Source organism: Stigmatopora argus, chromosome 1 (assembly GCF_051989625.1).
Source record: "Stigmatopora argus isolate UIUO_Sarg chromosome 1, RoL_Sarg_1.0, whole genome shotgun sequence".
NCBI lineage: Eukaryota > Metazoa > Chordata > Actinopteri > Syngnathiformes > Syngnathidae > Stigmatopora > Stigmatopora argus.
The window spans coordinates 5,727,463-5,746,767 of record NC_135387.1 but is presented as its reverse complement, the minus strand read 5'-3'; the positions used below and the strand labels follow the sequence as shown (position 1 = coordinate 5,746,767).

Here is a 19,305-nt window from a genome sequence, read left to right as displayed (position 1 = left end):
TATGTCACTCACTAGTTCCAGAGAACATTATCCTGAAAAGCAGGATGACTATCAAAGGTGGCGAAACAGGGAGTTTTAGTGCAGACGTGGATGAAAACGAGTCCGGAAAAATACATTTTGCACGCTTGATTCAAATATGTATTTGGCTATTAAACCTACTCAGTAGAACTGTGGCTGCATTGTGCCTTGGGCCCCCACCAGCACAGACAAGCCTACACCAAAAACAAAGACTTGATTGAGTGATGATGCTAGCCTGGCCTTAAAAGCCTAGTCTCATTGGGTTTGACCTTCTACCACCAAAATAATCTAATGTAATGTGAAATTTATATCATTCCAAGGGATTTTTTGTATTTCCCAGTTTAAATTGACATCTTATATGTTACGGAATTAATATTTTCATATTAAATATAGAACCTTTAAGAATGGTTGCTGTTGTTAGTTTCCTTGCATTGCACAAAAACAAAAATCAGATTCATAAATAATGTAATTTTACTAAGACTTAAGTAAAAAATCTATAACATGAATAAATGAAAATAAACATTTTCTGAACCGCTTTATCCTCATTAGGGTCATGGGGGGTGCTGGAGTCTATCCCAGCTGACTCCGGGAGACACAAGGAGATGGACAACCATGCACACTCACACCCATACCTAGGGGCAATTTACAGTGTCCAATTAGCCTACCATGCATGTTTTTGTAATGTGGGAGGAAACCAGAGTACCCGCAGGAAACCCACGCAGGCCCGAGGAGAACATGCAAACTCCACACAAGTGGACATGACCTGGATTTCAACCCAGGACCGCAGAGCTTTGAGGCCGATGCGCTAACCACTCGCTCCACTGGGCCGCCCGAACTACCAAGTTAAAAAAAAAAGAAAAATGATTATACAAGTTTACTAGGGTGAGGCATGTGAAAGGTTGTTTTAATTACCATATTTGATTATGTGAGTGAGACCTCTCATTTCGAGAATTATAGAGGCAAATTAAATTTATACAATATATACAATACAATATAATATAAATTAAATGAATTTATATGACAAATGTCATTTTACAATCTAAAAACGGCTTTCACGCATAATCAGAAATAAATTCTAAATATGGTTTTGGTGTTGACAGTCCAATGCAAGCTTCACGTTGCCCACTTGAAATCAACCACTTTACTGTAAAGTAAGATTATTCAGTCTTCCCTCAATTATCGCAACTTCACTTATCGTGAATTTACTTCTTCGCGATTTTTTCTGCTATTAATTATGAAGAAAAAATATATATAGTTCATAATAATGTGAAACTCCACACTGGAACTTGCAAGCGGAAGCCACTCCCCAGTCTTCCGCTTGCTACTAGAACTCAGCACTGAAGTTTTTTTTTTAAACGTTAATTATTTATTTATTTTTAAAGTTCATAAAAATGTGAAAATCCATGCTGTAAATCGTAAACGGAAGCCACCCTCCAGTCTTCCGCTTGCTACTAGGACTCAGCACTGAAGAAAAAAAAGGTAGTTATAATAGGGGTGACCCTACTTCGCGATTTTTCGATTGTCATGGCCATATCTGGTCTACATTAACCGCGATATTCGAGGGATTACTGTGATGACATGTGGAGTCTAAAAGTTTAGCATTTTTCCACCAACATGAAAAAACTATAAGACTGGATGAAAAGGGTGGTGGGTGTTTGTGGTTGTTTGAGAGAAGTGGATTTTTAAGAAGAGCAGGTTGAAGATGAGAGTATGTGAGGAATTACTACACATAAAGGAGGAAATTACACCTGAAGAACTTACTGGAGGCTGGCTCGGCTGCACTCTTTATGTTCACCACATAGGAAGAGTCCAACCAGTTCTCTATGGTAAGCAATGTGGGGCAGGAAGCAAAGGAGCAAAAAACACAAGGACAAAGTGTAGTACACAAAGAGTGAATGAAAAAGGATAATAGAACAAAAGTGACATAATGAAGGATGGTGTGAGCCAAGCAGGGGCAGAGAAGTTAAGACATTAAGAAAGATGGAGAGAAAATGATTCAAGGTAAGAGAAAAAAATAGAAAGTTATCATTTGAGGTAGTAGGAAAACGCAGAAAGGTTTCATTAATTAAGTGCATCAAACATGCATTGTTTGAAAAACATTAAGAAATAACATGAGATTTTTGGATTTCCCAATGAGATACAAATTTTTTAAAATGTTTTTAGTGTTATCCATACTGCGAACAATATACAGTATATGAACTGCTTGTGTCTGAAAACTGTATCTGGTGGAAAGGCAATAAACCTCTACTGCACCTTAGGATGGAAATTTTAACTGTTTTCAAAGAAACTTGCAGGTCAAAACTCAATTATATGAATCAGATTACTTGTTTGTGGATCAATGAAATTAACACAGTAATGGCTACGCTAATGTATGACAAAAGACGCCTGAAGTTTAGTATGAGTTAATGAGTGAGGAAGTCTGCTGACATCATGAAGTCAAAGACTTATGGGCTAGCAGACTTCCCCTTAGAGGAGACAACTCTTTGGTCTAACTGAATAAAGAGGATATCCACCAAAGCAGACAAACAAAACATCCACTGCCCTTCGCGTCTTTGTTGACCGAAAAGCACCCACACTGATGCCGGGAGGAGCTGTTTCCTGTTTTTCTAAATGGAAATAACCGAACCCACTACAATCATCACCTTGAAAAAACTGAAGCTCTACTTGTACTGGAACCAATGGCCATGTCATCTTTGATTTATGGAGAGTCATTTTCCAGTACTTTGGAAGGAGCTATACCTTATGGCAAGAAATGTCCGTCGATGCAGCCGCTGCAGAAGACAACTTTGTGAAAGGGTCCTTTGTCTAAAAGTTTACTCTTCAAGACCAACCTAAACATTGTAGGAATCCACTCAATAAACTGACAAAAACTGTTCCTAAATTCACAATGAAGTCATTTTTGTGGATGCAGCTGTTTTAAAGTCAAATGTGGCTTCTGTTACAGCAATCAGGAAAACAAATATAAATATATATATATATATATATATATATATATATATATATATATATATATATATATATATATATATATATATATATATATATATATATACACATACACAGTGGTACCTCGTCATACGACCGCTCGTCATACAAAATGCTCGTCTTATGGGGGAAATTTCGATCGAATAATTCGCCCGTGATGCGACCAAGCCAGGTGGCCATGGCATTTTTTTTTTGCATATCTTTCGTGTATAACAATATCTACGAGCACGGAACGATTAATTCAGACGAGTTCCTCCTAGGACCAGGAAACGCACAACGCGCGGGCAAAAAGAGGGCTTTCTGGGTAATGAAGTATACTCGTGCACACAACACCCATAGTGTCTGTATATAGTTATCCAAGTAAATTTAAATTTTTTTGTTCGTTTACGAGTGCATTGTTGCCGTGGATAAAGCCCCCCGAACAGCCCCCCCCCCCGCATCCGTGTATGCCGCTGTCTACCCTCCGCGAAATGTGTCTAATTTTACTCCTATTAAACACATTATTACTATCAAACCACTCGTTATTTATTACTTTGTCAATATATGGCGAATTATAAGAAATAAAACATTTTTTTCAATCCAATATCCTATTTTTGGTGTTTTTTTCAGAGAGTTGGAACGAATTAATTTGTTTCCCATTCATTTCAATGGGAAACTTCCGCTCGAGTTACGAGAATCTTGTCATACGAGCTCAGTCCCGGAACGGATTAAGCTCGTATCTCGAGGTACCACTGTGTGTTTATATATATATATATATATATATATATATATATATATATATATATATATATATATATATATATATATATATATATATATATATATATATATATATATATATATATATATATGTATATATATATATATATATATATACATACATACATATATATATAATGCCTTTAGTTCCAGCAGGAGCTGGCTATTATTAATGATGCCATGAGAGCAAGAATATAACACTACTCCTTTAAATGTATTTTTGAAAATATAGGGAGTACAGAGTGCTTAGAGGTCAGTGTGATCTTGACTTTTGATTACCAACTATTCAGGGCAACTTGAATTTCAACGAAATTCATTTAACACGTTCCTATCAGGCGGCCCAGTGGCGCGAGTGGCTAGCGCGTCGGCCTCACAGCTCTGGGGTTCAAATCCAAGTCGGTCCACCAGTGTGGAGTTTGCATGTTCTCCCCGGGCCTGTGTGGGTTTTCTCCAAGCACTCCGGTTTCCTCCCACATTCCAAAAACATGCATGGTAGGCTGATTGGACACACTAAATTGCCCCTCGGTATGAGTGTGTGCGTGGTTGTCTTTCTCCTCGTGCCCTGCGATCGGCTGGCCACCGATTCAGGGTGTCCCCTGCCTCTGGCCCGAGGTCAGCTGGGATAGGCTCCAGCACCCCCCGCGACCCTAATGAGGACAAAGTGGTTCAAAAAATGAATGAACAACGTTCCTATCAACGAAAGAATCAACATTTCACTTGGGCAGCCCAGTGGCCCGAGTGGTTAGCGCGTCGGCCTTATAGCTCTTGGGTCCTGGGTCACGACCACCTGTGTGGAGTTTGCATGTTCTCCCCGGGTCTGCCTGTGTTTCCTCCAGGTACTCTGGGTACTCTGGTTTCCTCCCACATTCCAAAAACATGCATGGTAGGCTGATTGGACACTCTAAATTGCCTCTAGGTATGGGTGTGAGTGTGTATGGTTGTCCATCCTTGTGGCCTGCGATCGGCTGCCGACCGATTCAGGGTCTCCCCTGCCTCTAGCCCGATGTCAGCTGGGATAGGTTCCAGCACCCTCCATAACCCTAATGAGGATAAAGCGGTTCAGAAAATGAGATGAGACATTTTACATTATGCTTCTACCACTTGATGCATAAACCCAAAGAGGGTAAATACGTCCCACACCATTCCTGGCTAGGAAACTACTGTTTACCAGTGACATTTACTGTATATCAATATCCTTTCTAAAATTGTGAAACTGTAACACTTCTAATTCACACAAAGGGTTTTCTTTATTTTCTTACCCAATCCATTCATTCTGTTTCCACTCCAAAGCCTTCAGATGATTCTGAAGGTAAAGATAAACAATAAAACCTAATCTACTTTGTGCCACAGCGGCAGAGACACTGTCTCTTTCAACGAAACACTTAATCTCTGTCCTTGGGGGGAGTGGTGCAGGTCAGTTCTCCAAGGCAACACATTTGTGTTTAGAACAATAGTGTTTCATCATAGGGTTTAGTGCCATAATGTGGTGTTCTACAGGAGTCATCAACCTTAATGTTCACCCTGAGTTACAAAATCAAACAACTGCCGGACGATGAGTGGTGTGACATTTTAGCAGTAGCATAAGGCTAATACTGCCATTAACAAAAGAAATTATGGGATTATGATCCTAAGGTTTACCATTAATTCCCTCTTTTTGTCTTTTGCGCTCATAAATCCCATGAGGTCCCACAGCGGACAAACAAAGAGCTCTAAAATAACCCCAGCTGCCAGTGCTCATCCCATAATAAGCTAACAGGCAGAGAGCAAACTCATATTTCACCAGCTATAGCTGCAAGACTATGGGTCTTGACAGTGGGAAGTTAGCAACATAGAATATTTAGCCTCTAAAGCAGACCCCCCACACCCACGCACATGTATTGGCTGTTGTGCCCCTAATGTGACAGCCTGGGTAAAATTATATACTAATTAAAAGTACTACTTTAAACTTTATTAATGTATTGACATTTTGAATATATATATATATATATATATATATATATATATATATATATATATATTTAAAATGACAAGAGCAGCAACCAGATGATATGCCAGCAGATAAAAAAAATGGTAAGAAAGGCAAACTAAATTATATTTTTACCTCAACAACTTAAAAAAAACATAACTTCCTAACATTATTTTACAGTGTATTTAATGTTTACTATTTCAATAACCACGTTTAATTAATTCATTCAATTTATTTCTTGACCTCATATTTCATTGATGATCAAATAAACGCTCTTGGATATCATCTTTTCTATGTTTTATAGTCACTATACATAATAATATAATAATCACCTCTGTTCATGGACACACTCATACCTAAGGAGAATTTTGAGTGTTCAACCAGCCTACCATGCATATTTTTAGAATATGAGAGGAAACCGAAACCCCTGGAGAAAACACTCCTGTGTAACCAGGTGTATTTAAAAGTTAAAATATGTAATCATTAAATTTAAAAAAAGTGTGGGACTAATCGCAGTTAACTACGGACTGCAAGCGATATCAATTTTTAATCACTTGACAGCAGTGATAATAGTAAAATAGGTAACTTTATCCTATTAGCATGATGATGTAATCCTCATTGGGAAGAACCTCACAACTTGTGATAAATTGGAACCTTTGTTTCTTTAGTATCTAATGAAATAGAATTGCTGTGAAGATCTAAAAAAATCTCTTAATTTGAATTTTGGCAATAAGAAATCCCTCCAGGGAACACTTCATTGGTCAAAATGAGATTTTTTTAAGGACATGGAACTCCACCTCTGGATCTTTGCAAATAAGATTGTGTGTAAAAAAGGATAACCATGGCAAAACAAATAAAAATTGTAGCAATGTGCCTTACAGATGGTCACTGCGTCTCTCTGATATACATGGAATTGGGAATTCCAAATCATACAATTGAAGAGAACAACAGGATATACGGTATAATGTGAACAATGGTGCCACAATACTCTTATATGAAAGCGGTAGAAAGGATAAGAAGACTTGAGATTGAGTTGCCAACAGCAGAGAGACACTCCGCATTCAACACAGGAAACCAAATTTCCTTCCTACCAATGTCCTCAGATCTTTATATGGTATTTGCCTGCCTCATCCAAATCCTAACATAATGGCCAGCAGAGTCTCCTTGTCTAACAAGTTGTTCTTTCACAAAAAAATCAAAATGGTAAGACGTGATTTGTTAATGGATTGAACTGGAATAATATTTGTATCTCACTTCCAAGGATCCACTACGTTAAAAAAATCAAAGAAAAACACAATGGTGCTGCAAAGGGCAATATAGCGAATGGAATATGACAAAAAAGCTCCAGACATCAGCATTTCTTTGTTTGCCTGTTTTTGTGGAATATTCTGTACTCTAACCGCTCGTTTAGAGGATGAAAGTGGAAATGTTTGTCTTCAGAACAAAGCTAAAACGTCTTGTTATGACCCGACTGGCGGCTTGAAGCAGGATGTGAGCAAGTCATGGCAAACATACGCACAGATGCGGGAACTTAATGGGAGTAACCCCCCTCACCTACAACATTACCAAAACATGTCATTTCTGGCATCTTACTTGTGCTCTCAGATACTTCAGGCCATGATGTGCTTCCATCGCCACTGGGTAAATCTATGGACATAAAAGAACTCCATCATATTATGAAATGCAATATACTGCGTTAAACATACTTTTGTGAGGACCACCAAAAATTAAATTACACTTTAACAATTTCCAAGCATTTCATCAATCAATCCAAAACATTAGAAACTTAAAACACAGGTAAGATAATGTGGGTGCAGTAAATCAATAATTGAATAAGTATAATGATTTATAGCAGAGAGCACGAATGGAATATTCTGTATTACTTGAATAAATAATGCAATATGAGATTTTGACTGAAAAACATAGTCATTGTTCACAATGGTTGTTTGTGGTGTTGCACACCTCCAGACGCTTCATCAGCCACAAAGTCCTCGTCGTCGCCGAGTAAACTCGGCGCCGCCAGAGCTTCCTTTTGATCCACTAAGTCATCTGGCCAAGGGACTTCTCCCCACACCTTGGAGGCCTGTGTTACCTGAAGAAAACACCGAAAGATTTATAGAGGTTGAAGTCTTCACAAAGCAAGGTTACACCCAGTGATATGCATGGACCCTGGAAGGGAGGAGGGAAAACAAAGACTGCCGCAGGAAACAAAACATTGTGACATGTTTACCTTCAACATTTATTATCTCTTTGAGGGCTTTTAAAGAGTTCACATGCAAAATAAAGTTCATGACCCACACTACTTGCAAAGAAGGAATGGAAAGAGAAAGAAAACGACAGTGTGACTAAGTTCTAGAGTGCTCTGGCACCCCAGGCAAACAGCATAACTTTAACATTCTTTATTCACAAACAACAATATCAAGTTCAACTTGGATTAAATTTCCTTTTAAAACAATACTTTTTGTTTTCACATGAACACCAGCTTCTGAGAGTTTGAAGAAGACTTGTTTCTCTACGGCTGAGCATGGACATTACACTAATCCTTCCCAAGATCAATGGAAAAGAGATTGTCTTATACCTATCAGATTGTACCTACACAATTTCAGTGAGAAGATTCAGAGTGAGCCATACATTCTGATATCTGATTATCTAGATGGAGCTCACCATTGGGTGCTTTTGCGTTTCCCGAACTGTTCAGATACAGGTTGGATGTCTACTGTAGATACAACGCTGGCGGAATGACACCAGTGGCATCTACAGCTGGTATGGCCCGCCAGTTCCTATTTCCAACCCATCTCTAGTATGAGTCAAGCCCCCTCTTCCCTTTAAAAGGCTCCAGCTAATAAATAACTAGATCTATCCCCTCTAAATCCTCTCTACCCAGACTGAACACCCTTATAATAACAATCACGGGCCATTTTCAAAAGGAAACCCCTGACTAAGCAAATTCCTGTCACTAGTGCCAACCAGTCAACCATTAGTATGATCTTCGCTTACATTCCACTGCCTTGGGCTGGTGTATCATCTGGTTACGAGCTGTGACACCTGGGTGAAAATCTATACAAATGTACAAAAGAGCCAGTGATTCTGGCTTAATGTGGAGCTCCAAATATGTATGCAGGATAAAAGCAGATGTCTGATTGAGATGTTGTGCTGTCACCACACCTCTGCAGTCAGCTAAAAAAGCTAAAAAAAAAAACATTTACCTGTAATGTTGTACTTTTCCCCAACAGTGTAAAGAGTTCCTATTTTTTGAAGAACTCATGGTGACCATTAAGTAATACAAGTGAATATTTTGCAACTATGTAACTGCAATAAACTTTGAGATACGAGCTTAATGCATTCCGGGACCAAGCTTGTATGTCAAGTTACTTGTATCTGAAATCAAATTTTCCTATAGAAAATAACTAAATATAAATTAATCCGTTGAATGTGTCACCGTTTTGCCCATGATTGCATTATTGGAAGGATTAAAGGATTAATTACAGCCACTGGTATGGCAGTTGATCATGCTGACTTACTGGCGACTAAAGGCTGCAGTTCGACTTCCAAAACAGATTTCTATTTGTGAATGTGTGGCGCACATATCTAGTGCATTAATTACCTATTTTCTTCGGGAATGATTTTGCTCATAGGACAGCAAAGGAGGGTTAGCTTCTAAATTTCATTGTTTAGCTGGCAAATAATCACAATTTATAATAATATAATTTATAATCACAAAGTATTCTGGTAAAAAGCTATAGGATTGAGCCAATTAGCAAAAATGCTAATCCTACCAAAATATGAAGTGTCTTTGACCAGACTTGAGTTTAAGAGTATACTCATCTCATTTTCTCAACCACTTTATCTTCACTAGGGTCATGAGGGGTGCTGAAGCCTATCCCAGCAGACTTCGGGCGAGAGGCGGGGGACAAATTGGTGGCCAGCCAATTGCAGGGGACAAGGAGACAAACGACCATTCATGCTCACACTCATACCTAGGGGCAATTTAGAGTGTCCAATCACCCTACCATGCATGTCTTTGGAATGTGGGAGGAAACTGGAGTACCAGAGTAAACTCACCCAGAGAACATGCAAACTCCCCACAGAAAGGTCTGAACCTGGATTTGAACCGAGGTCCCCCCATTGTGAGGCTGACGCGCAAACCACTCATAGGCCGGGCCGCCCTTGAAGAGTACGTACAATAAAGTTAAACGATTAGTTGTTTTAATATTGGGAAAGTATTTGATCGTTGTGGCCTACTATCTAGTGAATTAATGAGCTCCACGAAGTAGACTCTGTTAGCAAGTCTAGAATTATGACATCACTTCCAGACCACATGAAAACAAAGACAACAGCAGTTATTCTCTCAGAACAGAATAAATGTTCTACTTCAATATAAGATTAAACACATCTCTTCAACTCATTGTACTGAGTGCAAGCTAAATTTGAGCAAAGCATTTCTTTTTGCAGCAGATGGCCGAAACATTTGTCCACAGTCGAGAGTTCCACATTTCGTCACTTGAAAACCAATGCATACAAGACACAACATCATAAAAGCTCTTCAGGGATCTTTGACTTTCCCATGGTGCTCATTAAGAACCTGATGCAGCTGCAGGACTAACTGTGGGAAATTTGGACATCCACATTAAATTAGGATGTTAGCATAGATGGGAGTTAAGAACAAACTTCAAAGTTTAGGCATGTTTTCCCCTTCCGCAGCTCTTCTACTTTCATCCATCACATCCTCTCTTTTTATACTTTCACTCCTTAAAACTAAGCCTTTATGATGAGAATTGAAGTGGGCACAACTGGACTTCAAGTCTGACATGCACCCTTTACACAGAGAGAGTTGAGCTTTACCTTCTGCCAGGCACCACCGAGACTTGAGTTGACCTGACCACACTAATTTCTAACACATTCCTATTATTGACATTGTTAGGAGGATTGCAAATAATAACCATTCCTCATATTGGTTTAATGTTGCCCATTGTTGTCATTTTCACACTGATTGTGTGCCATCCATGGCTAGTCGATATGTTATAACGGTGCGGTCAGGCTGTACTTGGAAGGCATCTTGTTGTAGATATACTATGTACAACGTGCAATGACAATGACGCTTTCAATTCAATTCAATAAATAAAGTACTGACAAATGTAGACCAATTTGATTTTTGACTACTTGTGGATAGCTGTACATTATAGATTATTTTAGATGGGACAATTGTAACAACAGAACGACTTTGTGGACCTGGAATGGTGAACGAACTGACAAACTTCCACACTAACCCTCAAACTTGGGCCCCTGCTGTATAAAGGCCTGAAGAGTGAGGTCCTCAGGCACCTCACAGCTCTTTTGACATTTCTACAGGGTTTAATCTAAAGTGATTGGACAGAGAGGAAATGGAAAGAAGTCCCTCATTCAATAGACAAAGACCATATGACAGGTGTAGGTATTGTCTTCTCAAGAAAGGTTCCATGACTAACAGGATGGGCGCAGCAAACATGCCTGAAAATGTTGGGGTGGGGGGAGATGTCAAGAGTGGTGTTATTTTTTTTTTCTTAACACATGCTTGGAGTCCTATTCTCCAAGGTCATTTAGTCAGTCTCCCACACAACATTCAAGTCAGGGTTGGTCTACTTCAGCCTTCATATTTGATTCTTCACACTTTTAGTCTGAATTACTTTTTCACTTGGATACCACAGAGGTAATAAAAGTTACCAAAAAAAGGAAAATATGAGTGACAGTGGTGGCAGTAGGCTAAAGCGCAAAGAGTAGTGTAGTTCACATAGTCAACAGCCAAATACCCCAATTTCATAGGAAAGAAAACAAATCAGAAAACACCGAAGGGAAAAAAAAACATGTTGAATTCGTTTCCACAGATGTGGCTCATTTTATCTGAAAAGTGTGGATGTGTAGCGCTGTGCTATCCTTACATGGAACTGTGGCTACTCAGGCTACCAGAATTACAGCTGAACAACTTTGTCATGTAGAGCAACATTTTCACCTTGACAACGCTGTGTAAACAATTTTCAAGCTGTTGGGCCTGCAGCACACAGGGAGACACGATGAAGCATCTCCCCTGTGTGGACATGTTTTTTTCCAAAGATGGGAGGGAATGATTCCCAAAAAGCTACAATTTAAGATGTAATTGATTTGTTTTAAAGTTTTATATGTATGCAGATATTCCCTAATAAAAGACAAGGCCACAGGAGATAAATTGGCTCACTATTAAGTTGTGATTTTGAGACAACCCCCTCAGAATGAAGAAGCATTTTTTTGTTTTAGATTTTACATTTAGGCTTAGCCTGGTAACAAAACAGCCACAATGAGTGTAGAGACGGTATATTTAAATAGTTCTAGAAATATGAGACTTGACACACATGCTACTTGGTGGGCTAAAAACTGAGAAATTGCAGACAATAATGGACTTAAAGTCAGTTTCATTAAAAGAAACAATCTTTCTAGCTTTGCATTAGAACTAACTTCTTGAAGAATTTTAATAGTGACATGTGCAACAAAAGGGTAAAAGTCAAGGGGCATGTAGGCCCTCTAGACCACAGTGTTTTAAGCAACACCTCAACAGGGGCCAAAATAGGACTTTTGTCAACAGACAATCTACCCTAACACTCACCAGTCAGCTAAAGACAATACCCTGCGAAGAATTTTATTTACACACACTAACACTAAAACCACCATCAGAAGAGACACACGTATCAGAAGTATGTTGCAGTCAGCAATGAGCAAGGTCTGTTTTAATAGGTTGTCTGGGGCTAAGAATAAATTTAAGAACAGGAATTTGGTTCTGGCCCAGAGAAATATATTCTAATTATGGTCGGACCCATTGGGAAAAATAAGTAACAAGAGAAATGCCGAGAATTCTAATGTACTTTTTGTTTTCAACCAGACATGAAATAAACATTTAAATTAAAAGAGAGTGGCAGTAATTTGAACCTTTATTTTGTGTGTTTATGGTAACATTTTTAAACAACTGGCATGCTGGAGATTGAGCGCAAACGGATCAGCTTCAATTGCCCCAGATGACAGCTGGCCGGTGTGGCGCAGAGACTGGAGGCCACTAGGCAGGGAAGAACAGTGCCAGCGTGGCAATCTGAGGCCTGCATATTTATAACAGAAAGATAGGCCATAAAACACTAGCTTTCCTGTAGACAGCAAAGGACCCACACCACAGTGCCCAAATTAACATACAATGATGCAATATGGATAAGCCTTTTAATCCCTTGCTCCTTATATGCCAGGAATATTGGATCCTTCATAATTCAAAATAAAAACCATTATCAAAGTGACACTCGAGTGCAAATAAACATGAATACATTATTTGACTGGGTCAAAGAAAAGTTTGTTGAAAAAACTTGAATTGATTAAAAAAAACACCATATTTTTGCTTTTGAAGAGACCTGATGTTATATGATCCTGCCTTAGAACCAAATAATTGGAAAGCACCTGTTAAATTGACCTCTGTTATGTTTTCCAACAAAATGGCATGCCAGAAATTGCTCGTGCCCCACTTGTGCACTCCATTACCTTATCTCCCAAGTGTATGAGAAAACTGGCTGATCAAAATCATAAGTACACAGCTTGCACAAACTTGATTGCAACAGATTTTAATCATCAACCTCTACAAATAAATGAGAGCATAAGAACAACGTGGCCACCCATAAAGCCATTTTCCATAAATTTATAACTAACGGTAATGAAATGCATTGCACATTTAATGATGGCAAAATATCAAATTGGAGTTTAAATTCATGTCACGTTAAAACCTTGCCCTGGATAAATTTAAAAGATTATGTGCTCCCTTTTGAATTCAAATTTAATCTGAAGGAATGAAAAGTAAAGTAAAGCTCTACTTGTTCGGGTTTTAACACGAGACATAAAGCACACTTCAAGTTAATTAACTGGGAATTTTGGCGATACCATGGTGACACTTTTGGAACTCAAAGTAATTCCAGCATATGGAGGTTTTGCTGTTTAACCCAAGATGCACCTCAAATTTAGGACAACAGAGCATTAGTGTTGTTCAGAAAAATACCAAAACCACCTCAATCAAGGTTAGAAAATAAAAACATTCTTTTTTTCCCACAAATTCAAAGTAATTTATATGAATATGATTGCAGTTGGCAGCCTGGTGGAAAGTGGTCAGCACATTGGCCTCACACTTCTTGGGTTCAATCCCAGGTGGGTCTTTCTCACTGTGTGGAGTTTGCATGTTCTCCCGGACTTGCATGTTTTTTTTGTCCAGGAACTCCTGTTTCCTCCCACATCCCAAACACGCATGGTGGGCTGTTTGGACACTCTAAATTGCCCCTAGGTTTGAGTGTGAGAGTGACTGGATGTGCCCTGCGATTGGCTAACAACCAATTATGGTTGTCCCCTGCCTGGTGCCCATAGTTAGCCAGGATAGGCTCCAGCACCCCCTGCAACTTTTGGGAGGATAAGCAGTGCAGAAAATGAATGAATGATTGCAGTACAAACAGGAAACTCCAGAAACCACATAAACATTGGTCCTTTAACATGTATGTAAATGTGACGTTTAATGTGAGATTCAAGAGGTTTTTGACAAATAATTATGATAAAAAAAACTCTGATAACACAAAAATTGCTTTGGTCAAAAAGGCCAATTCCTCAATTTTCCCCCATCATGTTGACATTCCAACTTTGCCTTTATGTCTTCATGTATGTTAAATAGTTGTAGCGGTATGGTGAAAAGCACAAATATATAAATAAAAAGAAGAAATTCGATCTACTGACGATTATGTTCTACGGCATCTCATGACCGCTTGCCTTGGCCTTAACCAAACAAAACCACAGAGGAGTCCCTGCCTATTAATTGGTGAATCAGATTCAGTTCAGAGAGCCATGTGTATTTAAAACTCAACATGGACACGAGCTGGAAGTCAAGTGGGAGATAAAAATACCTCAGGAGCTGTTTATCTTCAGCCGTGGTATTTCTCCATTGCATCAAATGATCTGGAGAGTGAGTAGGTGAGTAACGGAATACACATCTATTTATCAAGTAAGAGGACCACACTGTCACTGTGATCCCCCCACCATCCAATTGAACCTTTGGTTTGGACAAGAACCAATGGACAGAAGCCAATTAGGTTAGGTTAGGTTAGAACTTTATTTCATCCCATCAACTGCTGCTCTCTGTAGTGACACAGACACATTCTATACAAGATATGATTCAACTTAGGGGCACATGGCAGTAAATTCAATCCACCCATACGTTTGTGTACAGAGATGTGACATAAACTCCAGCCTAAACGGGGACTTCCTAGCATGTTTGTCCTCTGTTTGGTGAAGGAAGTCATGTATTCCCCCCAATTCCAGATCTCAGCCATCAAACCCCCCCAAAAACACAGAACTTTACTGCTTTAACTATTTATCCTAAAGCAGAGCAACATGAACATTTTTGAACCCAATTACTGGGTTGCAGCATGTAAGACGGGATCAGGTGCCCACTTTGTCGGCATTAAATGCCTTTGCTCTGATTAGCAAGTACCTCCTCTATACAATAGAAAACCCCTTACGTCCAGTTTCCCTCTGTCACCCCATGACAAAGGATGATGAGGCGGGACACTTGCAAAAACCCAGTTCATCTTCTGACGGCTAACTCGTGAAGAGGAATCTGGGAAATCCCAGTCATGCAAAGGTTGGATTGCTCAAGCGGCAAAGCACTTTTCTTGGCTAATAGGATAACCTTGTCTGTGTCGTCATAGGCAAAAGTCTTTAATTTCATTTATTTCACACTTCCCACTTTTTTCACACCAACAAATTTACTTTATGATTATCTGTTTTAGCTCCAATTCCAATAATGGAACAGGAATAGTCTTTGTTCATGATTTTTTTACTAAAATCATGATATTCAACTTTTAATAAGTTCAGACAGCTGCTATTTAACAGTTGAATGCTTGCCTGAGACGTTCTTGGCGTGTCTAGTGCCTCCATGTTTGGAAATAAGTGGACAAATCCGAGACAGCCAGGGAGTTAATGGAGACTTTGGACAAGCAATGAGTGAGAGTGTGGGGTGGAGATATGGATTAAAAGTCGGGGAATTACTGTTGATTGGGAGATTGACAATTTTGGCAGAGGTCAACCAATGGGCTCTGCAGGAGACACTCCTGACTTTTTCTGCATTTTTTGCTTGAAGTTAACCTAAGTAGGCTGATTGGACACTCTAAATTGCCCCTAGGTATGGGTGTGAGTGTGCATGGTTGTCTCCTTGTGTCCTACAATCGGCTGGCCACCGATTCAGGGTGTCCCCTCCTCTGGCCTGGAGTCAGATGGGATAGGTTGCAGCACCCCCCGTGACCGTAATGAGGATGAACTGGTTCAGAAAATGAGATGAGAAGTAGTGTCATGTTTCATTTTACAATCTATATTGTGAGTCTTTGCTTTTATCGTTGTTGAAACATGCTTCAGAGCAACCTGCCTATAGATGAGCCTATTTATTGTGTAAGTGTAGAAGGCTGTTAACTCACCTGGTAAATCATTCTGTCTAGACTTAAAACCTGCAGCAATCCAAATTTAAATCAGACATACAGACATTAAGGCTGTGTTGTGGTTGATAAATGTAATATGTAACACAATCAGATGTGTGTGATCTCAGTACAGAGATCACATTATCAAATTATACGGATTTGTATGGAGAGGTGAGAAAAAACAACAAAAATCTAGATGGATATTGCTTTCTTCCCATACAAATTACTTATTTAAACAATGGCCTCTACAGCTAAAATGTTATACTGAAACGTGAAAATCATTTTGGCTGCATATCTGTCCCAGAACTCTGAGTGGGAGTTTGAACCTGAAGACTTCCACTGTAGCTCTGGCTTTGTGGAGATTACATGGTCTCTTCTTGCTTAAGTTGTTCTTTGATTCTCCAACATTCCGATTTTTTTTCAGTAAGGTGAAAGAAGCCACAACATTTTCGAGGGTTGTGAATGGCTCTTTGACAACACTGATATCGGTTGGAAACCAGTCCACAGCTGGCTCCAGCTTTCTCTGCGAATGAATGCCAAATTCTCACACCTTAATACCTAATTGTGGATCTTCCACACAAGGGTGGCGGGGGTGCTGGAGTCTATCCTAGCTAATTAGGAGCAGTAGCCAGGGTGAATTGGTTGCCAGCCAATCCCAGGGCACAAGGAGACGGACAACCATCCACGTCTAATGAGACAAACACTTGATGCTAACACGCATATCTATTGACAATTTCAAGCGTACAAACAACCTCCCATGCATGTTTTTGGGATGCGGGATTAAACCATAATTGGAGAAAACCCTGGCCTAAGAAGAACATGCAAAATACACACAGGGACTGAAGCCTTGATTTTAGAGCTTTGAGACAGACATGATTCTAACCATCCAACCTTGTCGCCTGGAATTTTATTATGGAAGCTGATTTTTACCAATATTGACCTTATGAGCTAATTTAATTAACCTGTTTTGCAAAATACCCGTATACACAATTTCTAGTGAGCATGATCAAAAAGTCAAGAAAGTCTCAAGAAAGAGAGCAGTTAGAACAGCCAACAAGGATACATTTAAATCACATTACTTCTACTTCATATATGGGGACGAAAAAAGACAAGACACCCAATGGTATGCCATTCAAAATGTACAAGACTAAATTGTTTCTATTTATTTTTAAGTCACGTAATGAGTTGAAGGTAAATAACAGCTATTTGTGATTCCCAGCAACAACACTGTTTGAAAGTGCTGCTTGATATTGTTTTATGGTAGAAAGAGATGTTTGAAGCAAAGCACTGCATAGGGTGACGGCTTTTTCGCCCACTGCTCACCCCCAAAAAATAGTGCCTTGAAACGAAACACTCTAAATTGCCCCTAGGTATGAGTGTGAGTGTGAATGGTTGTCCATCTCCTCGTGCCCTCCGATCGGCTGGCCACCGTTTCAGGGTGTCCCCCGCCTCTGGCCCAAAGTCAGCTGGGCTAGGCTCCAGCACCCCCTGCAACCCTAGTGAAGATAAAGCGAATCAGAAAATGATTCACATCGGTAGACAGATACTACATTTCACCTGTCCTCATAACTCTCAGACAGGCCTTAATTTGAAGGTGGGTTCACACCAACAAAGACATCTGTTAACCAAGAGCTTATGCGCACAAACAAGAAAGTTGCAAGGGCAACAGGCCCTTTCATTGGATACAGATGTAAGGGGTTGGTTTCCTTCTATAATAAGATGTAATTAGAGACACGGGTAGCCGGTGTGCTTGTGTGAAAGCACACTAAGGACACATGTGGTAAATGATCAATAAAACACAGAATAAAACACTGAGTTGGCGAACGTCGCTGTGAACTCTCGCTTATTGCAGACAAGCCATAACAAGATAGTCAGAGCTTCCAGCAGGAAAAGAGCAAACAAGCCTTCACCACTTAGCTGACGATTCGTAACACCTTTGAAGAATTACAAAAGCTCTATAGTTGAACCCTCCTGAGGTCTTACTATTTGGAATTTGGTCCTGGAATAGGACTTTGAATAGCTGCTGCTTATGACATAATGTAAAACCTTTGCAAAAATCCTATTTGAGTTGAAGAAGCATAGAAGGATAACCGTGTTCCTTTCTCTGCAAAGGACTATAATTACTTCGTCATTATAAGGAGGCTTCAGTGCGGGCAAGCATGGGATCAGTTCCCGCTCTGTGGCGGTGTGATTCTGACTGCAACTGGTTGTCTGTCTCTATCTGTGCCCTACGACTGACTGGCGAACAGTCTAGAGCAGGGGTCGGAAATATTTTTGACGAAGAGAGCCATAAACAATTCATATTTTCAATATACTAAGCATATAAAAGTAAAAATACATGAACATGGGTGCATTTATTAATAATTTCACCACTTTGAAAGTTTAAAAAAAGTCCCTGAATTCTTTTGAGAACATTTTTTCACTGTTATTAATCAATGAGTATCAATGAGAGTATGCATGCAGAAGAGTCTAATGAAGAAAAATTATGATTAAAAAGGCGATAGATATTGTCGGCGCCACAGTTCCGGCGTGACGCTCCCATTGGTGCGTTCGGGACTTAGGTCTCTCACCAGCGGTTCCCATATTTTACCACACAGGTTACCGGAGAGCCATATACACCCATCAAAAGAGCCACATATGGGTCCCGAGCCATAGGTTCCCTACCCCTGGTCTAGAGCAAGAGTGGGCAAACTATTCCATAAAGGGCGCAGGCTTTCGTTTCAACCCATAAAGAGGAAACCCATCTCATTTTCTGAACTGCTTTATCCTCATTAAGGACGCGGGGGTGCTGGAGCCTATCCCAGCTGACTCCGGGCCAGAGGCGGGGACACACCCCGAATCAGTGGCCAGCCGATCACAGGGCTCAAGAAGACGGACAGCCATGCACACTCATACCCATACCTAGGGGCAATTTAGAGTGTCCAATCAGCCTACCATGCATGTTTTTAGGAATGTGGGAGGAACCCGGAGTACCGGGAGGAAACCCACACAGGTCCGGGGAGAACATGCAAACTCCACACAGGTAGACTAAAGAGGACACCTTTTCACCAATATGGTGCCCTACAAGTGCAATCAGTGGTCTGCAGTCAGGTG

At 39.8% G+C, this 19,305-nt stretch overlaps 1 protein-coding gene across 1 annotated transcript in view; it reads right to left on the bottom strand.

The window, feature by feature from the left end:
- The window catches only part of hspg2 (heparan sulfate proteoglycan 2), an 89,263-nt gene that overhangs the window by 56,797 nt on the left and 13,161 nt on the right, over positions 1–19,305 (bottom strand). The window contains exons 2-3 of the mRNA XM_077608986.1: positions 7,691–7,820; positions 7,322–7,375 (exon numbers count right to left, since the gene is read on the bottom strand). Coding sequence (XP_077465112.1) covers positions 7,322–7,375; positions 7,691–7,820 — 184 coding nt within the window. The remainder of the gene's footprint in view (positions 1–7,321; positions 7,376–7,690; positions 7,821–19,305) is intronic.